Source organism: Ptychodera flava, chromosome 1, assembly GCF_041260155.1.
Source record: "Ptychodera flava strain L36383 chromosome 1, AS_Pfla_20210202, whole genome shotgun sequence".
NCBI lineage: Eukaryota > Metazoa > Hemichordata > Enteropneusta > Ptychoderidae > Ptychodera > Ptychodera flava.
The window spans coordinates 40,472,441-40,491,576 of record NC_091928.1 but is presented as its reverse complement, the minus strand read 5'-3'; the positions used below and the strand labels follow the sequence as shown (position 1 = coordinate 40,491,576).

Here is a 19,136-nt window from a genome sequence, read left to right as displayed (position 1 = left end):
TTGTCGTCGTCACGTCGGTCATTTTGTTCCCCTGGTAACATTCAATTTTCCCGCTTCCCCAGGGAGCCCCATCATAACATCATGACGTCACATAGGGCTCCCCGAGGATCATAACCGAACGCAGCCCTGGTATTCGCGTTCTTCCCTGTCAAGCAGTTGGAACACGCGCGCCCTTCAAAGACGCCACGTGAATCCCGCTGTGTCTGGCAGCACGACCTCACAGCGTAGCCTTTGAATGCAGGCCCATCGCTGCAGCGCTGCAGCACAAAACAAAGCGACTACGGAGAGTCTACCATGGGTACTGAGGATATTATACAGGGCGCCCTCAACAAATCACATATCAAGTGATTTCGTTTTTACTTTACCTGAGAAACATGCATTCGTTTTTTAAAGCAGGGGTCTGTATTAAACCGGATAGATTCGTTCACAGGACTAAGTCAGGAATGTAATTCTACGACTGATAGACAGGAGTTAAAGAATCACACATGAGTGTGAACTCCATAGGTACACATATATCCTTTTAATTTACATTGGAGGTAAACAACATGCTAAGAGTGAGAGGGACCTTAAACTCTTAGCTGATATTGAGGGAGTGCCAAAAACTGGTCAGATGTTTTCTCCCAAACCCCCTGATAAACTACCACTTTTTGATAAAACCTGATATTCTGTGATCCCCTGTTGCTCATCACCATGATCAGCGAACTGAATGATACAGGGAAAGCAGTAATTGGTTAACCTAAAAGATTTCTGAGAAGCATTTTCAGTTTATGAATGGCCACATCTTCACAGCAGCTGTGTCATGAATAAAGTTTCTCCATCAAAGAATATATGTGTCGTGTCTACTTCATATACTTTTCCAACTATCAATGTTTCCCCTTATCTTGTGAATCAATACAACACCTTTTGATAGAATTGTGAGATCAAAGTCTATTTACACTCTTTGGAGCAATACTTTCCCAACACAATAAGGCAAAATAAGGATAAATTACCAAAAGAGTTATGGTATGTATGCCCAGAGTTCCATACTTATTTTGAAAGATCATCTGACGAGTCATTAAAGTTGTAATGTTTTCACAGAAAATAATGAAATTGGCGAAATAAGTTAACATATGAAGATCTCACCATCATGTCAATCAAATCTGACTGAAGCAACCTCAAGAGATCTAAAACTACATATGAAGGCTATAAGATGGAATTTGTGATGAAATTAGTGGGGGAAAAATAAAAAATATACCGTCAAGGACAGTGTGCTCACATCCGGTTTGAATTGGTAAATTCAAGAAATATTTAACAAGAAAAACAAGAATGACAAAAGCAAATAAGGTCTGCAACTTAGGTACTGGGGGTCATCTTTAGGAACATGCATATCAACTTCTATAGCAATGGGACAAGCAGATCCTACATAGATATGAAAATGTCGACAAAAAAATTAGCCAGAGAGGCTTGACAAAAAGAAAGGTGGGAGAGTGGGAAAAATAAAGAGTGGGAAAATATGTACTAGGGATCTGGTAAAAAGTAACGCTACCTCATCAATCTTCTATCCCCTACCCCCCCTCCTGGATATCAAATGTTCCACCCCTTACATAAGACCAGCTGGCATGGAGGAAATGTATTTACAACTTTGGGATTTTTTAATTAATGCTATGAGTGCTATCATTCGAATTTAAACAGCACTTAAATCAGTTACAGATAGTGAAATGCCTTCCACTGTGGGGGGGATTACGACATCTGGAATTATCCTGGATCCAAATTTCTCATCAGTGCCTGTGTGTCTAACATGCAAAAGTTGCAAAAATATTGGTTCGCAATGATAAAATTTACCTCAGCTTTGTTTTCTGGATCAAATTTTACTACAAATTGATATTAAATATGACAAAATTATGTTCACAGCCTTCAAACTCTCTCACAACATATCCTGGGTTGGTGTAGGTCATTTAAGGTTCCAAGACAAGAAATTTGACCTTTTTAATCTAACAATTCTCTAACGTTAATAAGCTCAGAACCCTGTAAAGTATACATTTTCTGAAAGCCTAGATATACGGGAACATTTTGGTAACCACAGTGTCTCCATTGTTTACATAACTATCACGTGACACGGTAATTTGCATAACCTTTCAAAAAACGGTTTTCCCTATGTTTTGTCTCAATACTTCAAAATATCTGACTCAAACTTGCTGGAATGCAAGCTGTCACAACGCTCTTCGAAAGTGTGTCTCAGATTTTTTATATCTTGCTTAGTTTTTTTGGAGCACAATTTTAAAGAAATCAACTAAGCTTAAATTCACTGCTCTGGAAAGTTTTTCTGGCATAAAAACTGTTGTAGAAGGTTTAAAAAAATTCTGAGACATGCTTTTGAAGACCCTTACAACTGCTTGCACTCACACAAATTTCAGCCACATATCTCAAAGCATTGAAACAAAACATAGGGAAAACCGATTTTTGAAAGGTTATGCAAATTACCTGTCACGTGATAGTTATGTAAACAATGGTGACACTATGGTTACCGAACTATTCCCCTATATCTAGGCTTTCTGAAATATACAATTTACGGGGATTCTGAGCTTCTTAAACACTAGAGAATTGTTGGTTTAAAATGGTAAATTCTTGTCTTGGAACCTTAAGGTCACAAAAGAAAATTACCTAAAATATAAAAATTTGGGGGTTTCCCAACATTTTGAGCAGAAATTTATCTCATAACATCCCTCGGGACTTTTGTACCAAATTACAAAGCTATCAGACAAGAAATTTTGAGAAAAAGTTTTCTTGACCAAAAATAACAAAATTGTCTTAAAATACAAATTTGTATATTTCAGGACAATTTCCACATATCTAACTATTGTCATCTCTGGACATCTGTACACCAAATATTAAAGCTGTCTGTCCAGGGGCTTTAAAAAGAATATATCTTTAAGATTTTTTGACCAAAAATGACAAAAATTGCCCCAAAACAGTAATATTTCCAATTTTGTCGTAATTTCAACAATTAGAAGGGTAACACCCTTGCAAACATCCAATCCAAATTTGAGAGCAATTGGGCTAGCGGTTTCAGAGAAGAAGAAATTTTACTTAAAATGAGAAAAGTAACCAAAAAATTCAGCAAAAATACAAAATTCAAGATATCTTCACGATATTCATCTAGGCGATTTTGATCAACCTTAGGAACCTGTATACCAAATATCAAATCTATCAGATTAGTAATTTTTCAATAAAAAAAGTTTTGACCAAAAATTTGGAAAATTGCCCCAAAATTACAAATATTAAAATTTCAATTCAATTTGTATACACTTGACTGAGGTCATGTATACCAACTTTCAAAGCAATCAGATGAGGGTTTCAGAGAAAAACATTTTTTGACTAAAAACTGAAAAAATTACCCTAAAGAAACATGCAAATTTCATCCCAAATTTTTAACACCTACTTTAGAATGCCTAAAGGAACCTGCACAACAAGTTTCAACCAAATCTGACCAATGGTTACAGAGTTTTAGCAATTTGCAGGGTTTTTCCTTTTTTCCCCTCATTTGCATATTTTTGCAATGAAATGTTCATTTGAACAAATTCACATCTCCACCCCTAGGTGCACCTGTACACCAAATACTAAGATAGTAGGTGCTGCAGTTTAGCTGTTTTTGACATGGACGGACATACATACATACATACATACATACATACATGCAAATGGCATGCAAATGAATTGATTCAGCTTATACGATTACCTCACATTGGTATACCAAATGTGAGCTAATAAAGTCAATATGCATATTTTATGACTATTTGACTGATCATATCAATGAAAATAACACTATTCCTTGAAAGGCATAAACCAAAAGAGAAAGCTATCAGGCAAACTGTTTCAGAGCATTTTGACAAATAATGTCCAAAAATGTCTGAAATTTACTTGTGCAAATGTTTGCTCCATTCTTCTTAATTATGTCAGCCCTAAAAATCATGCATATGGAAAATACTAAATATTCTGGCGAGACCAGCAATTTGTGAAAGGAATTTCCACATTCAAAAGAGTTGACAGTCACAAGATGACAGATTTTTTACACGGCCTGTGAGTCATAAATCTGACAAGCTGCACGTCAAGAACAGTGGGGCTGATAAGTAATTCATCATGAGTTGATACTCACAATTGCTATAGGATACCATCAAATTTGGACTAAAAGCGAGAGATATCAAATACAGTACATAGTTTATTGTCAATTGAAGCTATTCATACATCATAGAGTTTCAATGAAGAGCAAAGAAACATTTTTTAACATTATCTCCAAAGTAATTTTTAGCAGACTTCTGAGAGAATCCTTAAACTTGATTTCTTTCACAAAGTTCATGAAACCATCACACTGTATTACGTGACATTTTCTGAGTTTTCTTATGTTGTGACAAGAATTGGATTTTTGGCAGAATTCACACACAGTCCATCATTATATACACTTTCTGTACAATTCAATAAAAGATAAGATGTGTAACAAATGTCCTTTGGCCCTCTACCTATGTATAATTCTTCCCTGTACACAAATGCAAGAATAGCTTGCCCGCGTAGAGCTGCATGCAGCGACTTTTTGGCTGCAGCGCCACCTATAGTCTGACTGCTTCGATGCTTTCGTTTTTAAAGTTTTGAAAAGCCTTGACTGAAAATCACACTAGATACAGCTGCCGCAATATTTGGGAGTTTAAAATGCAGAGAAGATTGACAAGCCTTTTTAGTCTACAAGTTACAGACAATGTCATTCTTTAGTTGCAGGGACCAAACACCATTGTCATCAGTGTCGACTGCTCCTTGGAACTGTGGCATGAGAGTTGTTGCTACTGTTTCTACTGACACTTGCTTTACTATTGCTGCCAGAGCTTGGCTTTGCTTTGACTTCTGTTTTACGTTTACCCTGGTATTTTTTAACATAACCCTCAACTAAGTGTTTGACTTTGACTGGATTAATAACTCCACTTCTGCTGTGACAAATCTGAAATGAAAACAGAAATCACATCACACATTAAAGATGTTTATGATTTCAAATACGCAATGTTATAAGGTCAAAGTTGTGTTGGTTTGGCAGATATTTTACGTCAAGTAAAAAGAAAAACATTATCAAAATCAGCTATGAACTCAAATTATTTCAAAAATTGATATGCAGAACATCCAGTATCACCTCGCTGTGTCAAGTACACAAAGTTGGTTTGTTTGTTCCAGTCGCTGTCATCTCCTCAGCTGCCTGCTATAGATGCTGGTGTTGGCTTGTTCTGCATGACACAATAATCAATTCTTTACATCACATTTACTTTCTTCAGCTCTATGATTTCCATATAGCCAGCTCAATGTCCAAGCAATGAAGCACAGCCAGCGATGGCATACCACGAAATTTTGACCAGTTCATGACATATAATGCACGAGCGATAGTGAGTGCACATATGGAGTGAACCGGTCAAAACTGGAGTAGCATCAATCACTGGGTGTGATTTATTGCCATTATATCATAACAGTATATAGAAATTCTGGCATGGAACGTCAACAAATGATTTTTGCTCTTGCCGAGAGCTCGCGCATGTGCTAACCGTCCTAGTATATCATAAATATACCACGGTTCTTTTCACGTCTAGACCAATCAGATCGCTGCATTTGCACCATCAATATACGTTTATGATATAATTGGTATTAGATCATACCAGTTATGAATACGTTAATAACACAAATGAAGCAATCAAACAATTTACATTATGCCAAACATGTTTCAACTGTCATCAGCTGCCAATGGTTTGATACAGTGTTTACGTTTGTTGGTCTCATACTAACTTTGAGTGTAGTTTCAACAACCCCTCTACTTTTGAAGTCTAAGAGTGCAACAAAATTGAGAAGTAACCTTTCACGCCAACTGACTAGCATATGGATCAAGCCTTAACATGAGAATAATAAGAGTTTGACCTTTACAAGATGGGAAAGTGTTCAGTGGCAGGTATGTGTGACTACATTGTTTTGCCTTGATACATCCTAGAGCTATATGTGTAGCTTTACTGATTTCAAGGTCAAGAGTATACCATCTTATAACATACATGTCTCTTTCTTTCAAGAGATAACATTTCAAAACTGCAAGGTCAAACTTATTGAGAAGTAATGAGCCTGATAATCCCTGATTTTATAGAGCAATCGTTTGAATACTGATTTTCACAGTTAGTGTGACAAAACACCACTTTATAACTGCATTTTTATCTATATTGAGTAGGCAGGGGGAGTAAATCATTTTCACAGCCACTAACCCAGGGGAAGTACCTCCAAATCACTAGCCCGCCTTCAGAATCCACTTGTCAGTCATAGTCAACACAGTTATAGATTAAGTTATACTGTCAAACTAATTAACCATCATAAGAAAGTGTTGTTTGTTGGAAATATTTCATTGATACCCTAGGAATTACCTAGCAATGAATTTTGTGGAAGTACCTGCTAGCCCATGAGGTCTGACAAGTTGATTTGCTCACCCCTGGCATGTGATGGTTGTTAAAAACAATTCAGCTGATCAGATGCCATTCCGATGGAAAACCCTGATATGAATACATACCACTTGCCATTGGCAGTCAGATGCTTACCTTGTTCACAGCTTTCCTGAGAATATCTTTGTACTCATCTTTGTCGATGAGTTTCTTTTGGTAGAAAGGTTTAATTGCTAACTTGACTTCTTCCACCACCCTTTCCTGGTGTTGAAGTTTCTGTAAATACTGAAAATATTTAATACAAGCATTAGTTTAAACCCCTGTGCTGACTTAATCCAAAAATCTAGCAACATATTTATATAACGATTGCAATTTCAAAAGAAGACAAAAGACAGAAACACCTCATAATCTTCTTAACACCTCAAGCCGGGGTTTAACAGTCAGTGTTATGTGTGTGCACAAAAATTGAAGTTTCTTACTGGCAAACTAATGATTGAAATTTCTATAGGGGGAAACACACATGATGTAAAATACAGTTGAGATTTGATAAGAATTGACATACATGAAAGTTTGCCACACCCTCCCCCCCCCCTCCAAAAAATAAAATAAAGAATAACAAATCTGACGTTATCAGCCAAGAGGTCTCAGAGTAGATGACATCTACTCATCATGTGTTGACTGAAAATGTCAATACTAACAAAAGATTTCATACATATTTCATTATCATTTACTTGGTTCTCCATAAGCTGATTTTAAGGGATTGGCCAAGTGTGTCTTTGGACAAACTACACAAAAGAATTGATTTGTAAAAGACAAGAATATACAAATAAGGTATTGTCATGTAAATTAGTCCCCCCCCCCCCCCCCACCCACCTATTTTTACAAAATTTGTGGCACGCAGCTGAACCTGCAAGAGAAACTTGAAAGCCACCAAAAAAGCACTTTCAGCGCAGAAGTGACTCCACCAAGGAGCAAATTGGCCAAATATGCAATTTTTATAGTTATTTGAACAAATCTTAATGAAGTAAGACCAAGAAACATACAAGTAACGTACAGGATGATATGGCTCCTCTCTGTGAAATTTAAGATAATTCTGATAAAAGATGTGGGCTGGTTTGTCAATAAAGGGACTATTAGTGAACATGTGACATATTTGAAAATCAGCAAAAAATTTCTGAATATGCCCTAGATTTATTTTCTTGGCTGGGACAGATGATCATGTGTAGACATCAGTACCAGCTGCACCTGCTGGTGGCGTAAATCATTGATGGCACACGATGCCTGAATACTAAAATTAAATGTAGCTCAACTGTCCAGATAAATGTTTTGTTTAACTAAAACCTGCAAGTATTGCCCCAAAAATACAAGAATCCATGTTTTTGCAAAATTTCAACAAATCTGAGTTAGGTCACCCCTAGCAATCTGAACACAAAAAAGCTAGACGAGGGGAAGCCAAGGTAAAGTTTTTTTGAAACCTTTGACAAAAGACAGCAAAAACTGCCTCAGAAATACAAAGATGAACAGTAACCCATAAGATTTTTTTTCAAAAAGGGGTAAAATGCCCCTAAATAAAAATTTGCAGCATTTCACATAGCTTGATCGAATCTGACCAAGATCACCCTACAAAACTGCATGCCAACTTCCAAAGCAATCAAAACAGTTAAAAGAGATTTTTTGACCAAAAATTTATACAAATTGCCCTACAAGTACAAATATACAAATTGTGAAGATTATACATGCATTCATCATAATGAACCTGCCTATTAAATTTAAAACGGAGTGGACAAGCTTTTTAGAGAAGCTTGGAATGTGAAAACTCCAACTGACAACAGAAGACAAACAATGGTGGATACCCACCTATGTTTTAAGCTCCACATTGCAGACAGCAGAGTTAAAATACATATCTTTCCCATCTTTTTCTATTTTTTTTATTCAAATCTGCAAACAAAATTCCTACATATCAAATGCTGCATTGATGGCTATAGGTGGTAGAGTTCTTACATATTTCAGAGAGATATACGTACATAAATACACACTTATACATACATACCTCCATGCATATGTACACACACTCAGACAACACTCAAATACCATATAATGTACCCGTACTGCAAGGAGCTAAAAATGACATGTTTTTTACATAGATCCAGACCATCTCTGAAAAGTTTCTTGATATAGTACTAACAACATTATTTTGGCAGAAATTTGACAGCCATGGACATTCCTTCATATAGACTTGATGTATACTTACCCTATCACGACTACCTTTATTGTAAAGTTCAACAGCAGACGATTCCACATCCTCCTCTACAGCTGGCATAATTTCCAATTTACCTCCATCACTTTCAGGAGACATATCTATCTCCATATCAATAGTTTCTGTAGTTACGTCCGGAGGTGTTGCGGGCTTTGCACTCTTTTGTGTCCTGTCATTGTTTTTATCCTTGGCCTGGCTAATGCCAGTCCCTTTGCTCTGGACTGTTGCAGAACGGGCATTAGAATCAGAGCTTTGGACTGTCTGTGGATTGCTGGATCCATAAGAATTTGGATTCATCCCTCTTATGGTTGGATTTGCACTCTGCTGAGGATGCCTGAACTGATTCCCAGTCTGTTGCTGCTGCTGGACAAACTGGTTTCCAAACTGCCCTTGTCCCGCCAGCGCAGGTAGTAAGTTCAAAAGCCTGACTTGGTTCATGAGTGGACTGTTCACATTCCCTGGAAAGTTCACAATTGGACGCATACCCCGCTGTGGCAGTGCCATGCCCATCTGCGGTATTTGATGTCTAATTAGGTGTTGTAAGTTCAAAGGCACTGAAGCATTGGGAAGCATATGTTGTATTCCAGCTCTTGCAATGTTTATCCCCATTCCTTGCACATGCTGCGGAGGAGGTCCCGGAGGGGGAGGGGCAAGACAAACTCCAGGGCCAGGGCCGCCCATATTTTGAAAAGTTGGCTGACTTCCTGGAGAAACCATGAGAGGGGGTATAACACCTGGATTTTTAGCCTTGGAAGGCAGATCAGGTACTTTAAAAGAAGTTTTGCTTTGTGAATCTGTATCCACTGGCACACCCGGAGACCTAGTGGGTTCAAAAGGATCATATACTTTCTTTTCTTGAACAGGTGTATCAAGCAAAGGTTTCTTTGTTGTTTTTGTTTGTTTGTGTTCAGGGTCTACAGTTTCAGTGACACTCGTCTGATCAAGACTTCCCGTGTCATCCACACTAGTATCAGGCAGTGAAGTACCAGCTGTGACATTGTTCCTCTCTGGACTGTCCTTTGAGGTCACATGATTCGAAAGCCAATCATCAACAATTGACAACCTATCAGTTTCTTCATTGGCTAACTCAAGCTCATCCAATTCTGAACTAGTTTTCCTTCTCTTGTGTTCTTTTTCATCGGACCCTGATGAGGATCGTTTAAGTTTTAAACCCTGAATTGCCATAAGTTCCTCTTCAGATTTTGGTTGACTTTCTTTCGTTTCATCAGGTGTTGTGCTTTTCACAACTTTTGCATCAAAAGTTGCTTTCACGTCAGTTTTCTCATTTTCATCGGCAGGTGGCTTTTTATTTTTGTTGCTCTCTTTTTCACCTTTCAAATGTTTTGGACATTTAGTTTCACTGGCTTTAGTGTCTTGACTTTTTCGTTTGTCTTTTCCCTCTGTGCTCTGTTTTGTTTTTAATTTGACTTGTTTGTCTTTTTCCTTTTCTTTGCTAGACCCTTTGCGTTTCTCATCTGACTTTTTTGAGTCCTTGTGTTTTGAATCCTCTTTAGAAACTTTCACTTTCTCACCATCTTTCCTTTTAGCAACATCAGCAGGTTCTCGTTTATCTCTTGAATTATTTTCCTTCTGCCTGTGTCTACTACTGTCTCTCGCTTCACTCCGTGACGGAGAATCCTTTCTCCGGGATCTATCCTGTGAGGCATCAAAGGGCAACCTTTCGGATTCCTTGGGCAGGATTATTTCCCTCCTTCCTTCAGTCCACGCTAAGCTCCTATCAATTTTCCATACGTCTCCCTGCCTCACTTTATACCTGTCCCATTCCCTCTCTCTGTACTTCCCCTCCCAGTACCGACTACTTTCCACATTCTTATCGTCCTCTCTTCTCCTCTCATCCCTCCAATGTCTTTCTAATGAAACATTCCTGTGTGGTGATCTGTGATTTGGAGAAGGTAATTTAGACAGAGAGGGCCTTTCTCTGTACCTGTCCCTTGTTTTGTCTCGGTTTTGACTGTCACTCCTACGGCGATCATCCCTCCATCTTTCCATCCTCTCCGAACCACTATCCCTCCGCCGCTTATCGTAATCCTTTTTATCACGCCTGTCTGTATTTCTAACACTTATCAAAATGTCCCTTTCAGTCCTCTCAACTTTCCGGTACACATCTTCACCGCGTTCATTCCTCCAGGACCCCTTCTCAGATCTCTCCTTCACAACATCTGTGTACTTCTTTCTCTTGCTGCCGTCTCGGCTTCTTGAACGCTCTTTCCTGTCTCTTTTCTCACTTCTCTTTTCCTCTGATTTACTCTTCTCAGATTTCTCCTTCCTCTTCTCTTTCTTTTCACTTTCCTTCTTGCTTTTCTTGGAATTTTTACCCTTATCCGAGCCCCTCTCCCTGTCGAGGCTTTTCTCTCGTTTGATCTTAGGTATTCGTGGCAGTTCACTGATTGGAACTCTCGGAGCACTAGCTTCCCATGCTTGATAGTTTGGAGAGTCTCTCCTGCTTGAAGACTCATGAGTAATTTTCCTTCCACTATCTCTGTTCAATTTAATAACTCTGCTCCTGTTCCTCCTTGATCTATCCTTACTATCTCGTCTGTACCTCTCCTCTCTCCTCTCTACAATTTCCCCTTCTTCGGCTTCCCAATCATCACTATATCTCCTGGTCTTCCTTTCCATTGAACTGGCCTGCTCCTTCTCAATACCGTGCTCACTGGCATCTTCAATCATCTCGCCTTCTTCTTTCACATCATCGCTGCACCTAACCAGCCCATCTTCATCCTCGACATCTCCTTCCTCCTTGGATACAGTGCCTTCAAAATCCTCAGCCTCCCTATCTGGAACCTCTACATCGTTGTCGTCTACATGGTCATCTGCATCTTGCTGCTCATCTTTATCCTTCAAACTATCATCTGACTGTTCATCTTCATCACTAAAACCTGCATCACTGACTGTCACCAGTTCTTCACTTTCATCGATGTCATTGCCTTCTTCTCCTTCACTCTGTTGACTACCTGATGACACCTCTTCAACGTCGGCGTCTCCGTCATTTCCAGCACCTGTGCTTTCATTTCCACTTATATTGCCCTCAACCTCATGTCCCTCCCTTGCATCTTCTCCATCACTCTCCCTCGCCTCTTCACCTTGATATTTTTCTCCTTTCTCTTCACCAATATCGTTTCCATCTTCCTCTTTCACATATACACCTTCTCCGTCATGATCAATTGCCTGATCACCTTCTTCTGCGACATTATCTTCTTCAGTCACTTCTCTTATACTTGCATCGCTCTGATCTGCAACTTCCACACTCTCCTCTTTTTCAGCTTCTTCTCCATCACTCTCATCACAAACTTTTTCACTCACACTGTCTTTTTCTTCAAATTCTACATCCAGATGAGGTGGCTCCACTTTGAGAAGTTGTTCAGTATCTTCTATTTCACAAGCACTGTTTAAGTCATCATTACTCGTTGCATCATCACTTTCCTGATGGACAACTTCCTCACCTTCTTCAGCTTCTTCCTGCACATCGTCATTTCCTTCCTGGTCACCATGGGCAACACAATCTCCAGGCTCGTCTTTCATTTCTTCATCACTGATTTCTTCATTTTGACTTCTCCTGTCTTCATCAATCTTCAGTTCAACAGATTCTCCATCGGAACCTTGGACGAGTTGTTCTTCATCGCTTAGATCGGCATAGCCAATATGGCCGTCGTTCTCATTACTGTCCACTGTCTCTCTTTTTGTTTCATCTTCCTCATCACTTGTCTTCTCCTTTTCATCATCATCATCGTCATCATCACTTTCATCGGTGTTGTCTTTATCATTTCCATGGGCATCACGTGAATCTTCTCTCTTACCAGCCTCATCACTGTTTGAACTCACATCTTCACTTTGTTCATAAGTATGTACCCTGTTTTCACTATCCCCTGTTGAAGACTGAACTGTACCGTCCCGTCCACTTGAAGCGTCCCTTGCACTTGTCTCAGCAATGTTTTTCTCGACTTGGTTACCTTGATTATCCTGAGATGTCTTGGTAGGTTGCATATCGTTTGGTTGCCCCTGTGGAGTACCATGGTTTTCATTGCCAGGAGCTTTTCTCACTGCTGGGTTACTGAGATTCTCTGTTGACAAAATAGATTCAAGAAACACTTTAACAAAAAAAGATACACACAAATTTAAAGAGAAGGGTACAGACAATTTGTAATTTTGACACAATATTGATACACATTCAAATTAAGAAATCTCTGAGTTTATTACAAAAGTACCACAACGGATGCACTCACGATAACCTTATTATTATACATCTGACAGTCATGATTGAAGCCTTAATTTGGCTGAGTATTGATCATTTTGTGCAATGTCAACAATTTTCTTGCGATTTACAGGGCAAGCGCGGAACGCTAACTTCTGAACTTGGACATGTTTCTGGATAGCACGTGCACCACTTGTACAGAATGCAAGACATATTCTGGCACACATCTAATGGGTGCTTTGCAACTTTTCAACAGTGAATGTGCAGATACGCCTGAAGGGAAATGGTAACTGGTACTGAACTGGCGTTCCAAACGGCTTTTTCAGTGCATGCAAAATTCTATTCTTTTCAATGATAGATGTATAATAATGAAAAGCATAGTAGATGATATATCAAATCATTTAGAATCTTGTTTAGAACAGTTTGCAATGGGCATGCTTACAACTGAATTTGACAGGGAAGTCGAACAACGTAACACCTTGGGAAATGAAGCGTGGACTTGAGACCATTTGATCAAAACAAAGATATAACTACAAACAAGCCAACTCTAAACAGGAGGTACAGCTGTACTCGCTTGAACTCCTGACACTGAACTTACCTGTAGGAACTTTGGCTTTCAATGAACCATCCCTTGTGATAGTAACACTGCTACTTGGCATGTGCAGTAGAGTCTGGCCATGCATGATGCTACCAAGTAAATCTAAAACTGGTGGTGCTGATATACCGGCGGTTTCTGTCCCACGATCTTCTCTGTGAAGGGAAAAAGATGACAACATTCAATGAATGCTACAGCTATTCAGCAAAGACCTATAGCCTTTTATATGTCATTTGATATCATGGACAGTACGAATGTAAAATCTCAATGGCGTCTTATATCAAAATCTATTTGATGTGTACAATTTCTGGGTTATATATCCAAAGTTCTAATTGCCATAAATGTGTATGCTTAACCCCTTCACCAACAAATTCTGGTACCACCCTGTGTAATACATGACAATGTGCATAGACAACGGACTGGTTCATTTTTGTTTTGTTTACTTGTTTGTTTGTATGCTTGCTTACTTGGAGATTTAGTTATCCTGTACTAACCTGTATCTTGCCATGGGTCTGGCTACTGGTCTGTGAGAACTTAGAGCAGACTTTGATAGCGTCTTCCCATGACGCCTTGATACAGTTGACACCGTAGCATGCTGGGTACTTGTACTAGGTTCTTCACTGGAAAATTAAAGAGTGTGTCATCAATACACAAACACTGTTTCATAGTGGTTGTGTAGTTGTTTGTATATATGCTACATATAAATTATCATCAGCAGCATGTTTTTAATTTTCCTGTGATATAATAATCATTATTACATGTAGTGGCTGTGACCACATGGTGTAGTAATATACTGACTAGCACAACATGATGTTCTAATAAAGTTGCTTTGATGACATAATGTCGCTATGCATTGATTATTATGAAATAATGTAGTTGCTACAATTCCATGATGTGAGTTACTATGAGTTTGAATCTCACTACATCTTGTTATGCGTGCTCATAGCTGTATAAGTGGGTATTGTGACATATTTCACACAGGAAATTCAACAAACAGACACTGCCCATCACACTGACTGAAAACTATGGACAATGAAAAGGACAACAGTCTCCAAAAAAATAGTCTACAATCGTGAAAATTATTGTTGAACTGGGTAATATTGAACTTACTGATCAACATAAATTATATTTTCCCCTGTGAGTGAAAGAGAAGCTACTCCAATCTCACTTCTTTGATAATCAAGTGACCTAGCCGCATGACCTCTGACATCAGGTACCATACTGCCAGTCCGTGCTTTTACAAGCCCAAGTTTATTTGCAATTCTGCCCCTGACAGTCATTGGGATAGGTGCTTTCACTTTACTGCTCCGTTTTCTTGTAGTTTTAGCTTTTCCTTTCTTTGTCTTCCTCTTTCTCCTTCTTTTCCTTGTTTTTCGCTTGGTTCCAGTTGTCCCAGTCTTTTTCCTTGCTGTTTTCTTTTTTGTTGTTTTTCTTCTCTTCTTGCCTTTCTTCCTGGTTGTTTTTCTTTTCCTGGTTGTTGTTTTCCTGCGCGTTGTTGTCTTTCTTTTTGCTGCTGTTGCTGTTGATGAACCAGCAGTGGACCTTGAAACTGATTGAGTTGTGGTGGAGCTGGATGCTGCCCTCGGTGTTGACCTTGATCTTTCAGTGCTCAGCAATGACCTTCTTGCACCACCAGACTGTCAAAATAAATATATCATATGTTATGGAAAAATGAATGTTAATTTATCTGTGTATCTTCTGTGCAAATATGACACACCCTCCAAATCCTAGAGCTCCCCTTGAGGGGAGATTTTTTATCAAAAGTCATGATATGGTATTAATATCAGGAAAATATATCATGTATTAACATTGGCTGTATACAATTTCCATCAGAAGGCACACAAATAATATGTTTGCAGTTTTGTATAAAATATGCTGTTTGGGGATAAACAATTTGTTAGATTCTTTTGCCAAATTGTATTTTCTCTTTCACTTTGTTACTTACCAAGTTATCTTTTCATTTTGTTACATATTACAAAACTTGTAATTTCATTTTGTGACTTTGTTTCAAACCCTTGATGACTTTGCATATGTCACTTTGTGGCAAATTTCACTGACTTTTCACATGTTACTTTGTTACAATCATAGTCATAATTAAGTTGGCTTGCCTGTGAAACAAGATCTTCCATCCGTCTGGCTCTTTCTCTGGCCCTCTGAACTCTAGCCCTGACACGCTCGCTGACTCTGGTACGGGCAATGGCTCGGATGGGTCTCTGTCTAAACCTTGGCAATGACAAGTCGGGTGTTTGGTCGTCTATCAAGTTGATAAGTTCATCTTCATCACTGCTCACTGTTTCAGCTAATTCTGAAAGTGCAACAAAACGGTAGAAATTATAATTTTTCAGAGATTGGGTAATAAGAAATCACAATTGAAGAACTTGTATAAAAGTTAGACCATTGAGGTTAAACAATCTCGCTTCTAAAGTAACTATCTTGTTCATCAGGATTATTGATACATAAAATATCAGCAGGCAGACCATAGAATGAGCTTTGTTCATCATTATGAATTTCAAATTCTGGCAGGTTTCAACTGTTCAGCTTTTCTCATATGAAATTCTGTTTTGTTATCAGAATGCTCTCGCTTTCCTGGAGTAAAGTATTGGGACAAACATTAAAGCACTCTTAATCTTGCATGTGCCCTTTAAACCCAGTGTGGACAAAAACAAGGCTTCTTTACTCACTGTAAATTCATAAGGGCAATATCTGAATAAGTTGTATTGGCATACGGGCACACTACTTGCTATAGAGAATTTTAATTCATGTAATAATATTGTGGAAAAATAAAAACTTTGGTGTCTTAGTTAAGAGATTCTAAGTACACCATCATATCACCCCTTGCATCAGAGCAACTCTTTGAAAATTACTGTCTTACCTTCCCTACTTGTAGTGGCACATTCTGGGCAAAACCATTCTTCTATGGGGATGGAATCCAAGGGAGGGTCTAGGCATTCGCAGTGGTAGCCGGCATCACAACCATCACATAGTAACATACGATCTTCCCTGTCACATCGTCCACACACCTAACAACAAAGACAGGCACACTGACTGGTTAAGAGATTCAACTTCATGATATCTAAAAACATGTAAAAAATATGACAAATACCATTTATTATTATTAATATTTTTGACTTTATTTTGAATAGAGTGAATTGTATATATGTGTTATAAAAATTGGAACAAAACACAGGGTCTCTACTTAAAAACTGCTTTATTTCCTCAACTAATCACTATCTATGGTGATATGGTTCTGTTTGTTCTGGTGGTCCATTCAAAATGCAGGTTTAACTCGTAATTGGTGATAGTATCTTGGAGATCACTCTGTAAGGATGTATGCTTTCTCCTCCAGTTTAATTCTATATTTCACTTGGGAAGAGGTTTATATTAGGGTAAAAATTCAGAAGGAAACACCTGACTGGTCTACAACTTTACCTTCCAAGGCGGTTTTCACACAAGTGTTTATGACACAGATATTTGCTGGTCTGACAGCATTATCAGACATTACACAGCAATCTAACAAGTGGTACCACTTCAAGTTATCTTCTGGCATAAAGGGCAAGTTTAGCTATTGACCCTGCACTGACCTCACAGTATGTTGCCTCTTCGTCCTCTTCTTCATCGTCTTGGATGGATCTATTGTCAACTTCAATACGCCGTACCACAGATCCATGGTATGAATTTCTGACCAGTATAGAGTGGTACAGTTGACGGTCCACTGGACAAGTGTTGACATTCTGCAAAACACAGACAATGAAGAGAAACAATCATTTAACAGTAAGTGTGAATATAGTATAATTGTGTATTTCTTCTTGTATTTGATGATTTCACTTTTTTCTACAATTACAACCCTTTTCAGAATTAGCCGTGGCCACTTTGGTGTTGAACAAGGCTACTTGATAAAGACCAAAAAGTCTGCTTGTACAAAGGCAAAACTAGCTCTGTCTGCAGCTCGAGTTGTAAATGAGAGTTTACGATTGGCACCCTGTGTTAAAGATTAAGATACAATGTAACATTACCATGCACTGGTCCATGTACAAATCTTTTTTATTTCAACTTCCCCAGACAAACTGTCTGCATGGGACATACAATGTTGTCGACTTTGCCAGCTGGCTACAGCTTAAACTAATTAGTGTGAGCAGTTTTATTGCAGTTCACTGCAGTGGCTTCGCGCTCTAATTCTGAAAAGGTTGTACAATTGCATTCACCATTAATTTTTTTAAACATGCTAAATGAAAAACTTGCAGATCACACGAACTTCCACGCTCCGTTGCCGTTGGAATTGATGCACCATATATTCAATGCTATCCACACTCAAAATATGAATGCTTATATTTGAATTATTAAAAATTACACAAGTTATTGGCAACTTTTTTGGCCTTTAATTCTTCTTATTCTCAGATATCATGTGGTAAAAATGAGACTTTTCCATACAATATTCACCTTGCCAATATAATTAATCCTCTGTTGTACTTGAAAAAGAAATATGAATCAAAAGATGTCACGATTATTGTGTATATTTAGTCATTCTGTTTAAAATCAAGTCTCAGATCCAGACAATATTTTTGAATTTCACTCGATTCAGTGGAAAATAACGAATTCTCAATTTAATCACACTGAAGGCATGTCCAATAATTTGTCCATAAATTACACATAAAACATGCTTCAAGCAATGTAGTCTTGTTCCACTATTAGTTGGATAATCTAAGTTGGGTGAATGAGTAATCCTTGCACTCACCCGGAAGAAAATTCTACATGAAATACAGTGGCCTGACTGACGTAATGCAGAAGCAACGATCAACAAAACATAAGAATTCTGTTTCCCTGGTGAAAAAGACATCAACAAGAAAACACTGCTCACCTTGGACCATTCTAGGATGCATTCAAGACAAAATACGTGATCACAGCTCTCTGGATTTCCAACATCTTGTTCATCAAATGGATTTAAACAGACGGGGCATTTCTCAGTGTCAACATCAGACAAGGAGTCATTTTTCTCATCACACTCTACAGCCTCTCCATCTTCATCACTTTCGTCATCAGAATCATCTCCATCGCCTTCCTCATTATCATCACTTTCATCATCTGAATCTTCATCTGACAATGCATCAAAAGGCAATCATTAATTAAGATAATGATTAGAACAACAAACTGGGACAAGCCATTTTTTTATTATGTGGCTTATACTATCAGGCCTAAACATATCTCTTTCAGAGAGCTTATTGTGGTTAACTTCGTTGAGCACAAATAAGCATCCTTGATGGATACCGGCCAATATAAGAGTGTTATTATCTATTTATCTATCTTAAAAAAAGAAAGCTGCACAACCCTTTTTGGCAACAGAGTTTGGTATTTCACATTGTCTTAACCCTTTGAGCATCTCGACTACAGAGATTTCCAGCACAAGGTGACAGAAGCCCAGCCTACGTGAAACATTCATATTTTGGGAGATAGTTTCTAAGATGGATAACAGCCTACTACTTCATCTCTACTTGCATGTGAAATCCAACCCTGTAAAATGTCTTTTGTCTGTGGCTTTGACATATCACACCACTGTTTGATTTCAATTTCAAGCAGAATTTGTGTTCAGGCTATTTTCCTACACCAAACACTTTTAGATAAGCCCTACACCAATACATGTAACGGATATCAGAC

At 38.3% G+C, this 19,136-nt stretch overlaps 1 protein-coding gene across 5 annotated transcripts in view; it reads right to left on the bottom strand.

Annotated features, from left to right (window-relative positions):
• Positions 1–4,177: 4,177 nt before the first annotated feature.
• The window catches only part of LOC139137181 (PHD and RING finger domain-containing protein 1-like), a 153,942-nt gene continuing 138,983 nt past the window's right edge, over positions 4,178–19,136 (bottom strand). For 4 of the 5 annotated variants that reach the window (XM_070705169.1, XM_070705162.1, XM_070705194.1 and 1 more), the window contains 10 exons: positions 18,343–18,578; positions 17,069–17,218; positions 16,360–16,507; positions 15,596–15,792; positions 14,598–15,124; positions 13,982–14,107; positions 13,491–13,642; positions 8,674–12,761; positions 6,579–6,707; positions 4,178–4,963 (listed from right to left, as the gene is read on the bottom strand). In XM_070705169.1, coding sequence (XP_070561270.1) covers positions 4,766–4,963; positions 6,579–6,707; positions 8,674–12,761; positions 13,491–13,642; positions 13,982–14,107; positions 14,598–15,124; positions 15,596–15,792; positions 16,360–16,507; positions 17,069–17,218; positions 18,343–18,578 — 5,951 coding nt within the window. In that variant the 3' untranslated portion in view covers positions 4,178–4,765. Of the gene's footprint in view, positions 4,964–5,005; positions 5,241–6,578; positions 6,708–8,673; positions 12,762–13,490; positions 13,643–13,981; positions 14,108–14,597; positions 15,125–15,595; positions 15,793–16,359; positions 16,508–17,068; positions 17,219–18,342; positions 18,579–19,136 lie in introns of those variants that run through there. The other variant, XM_070705185.1, reaches the window with a different exon arrangement.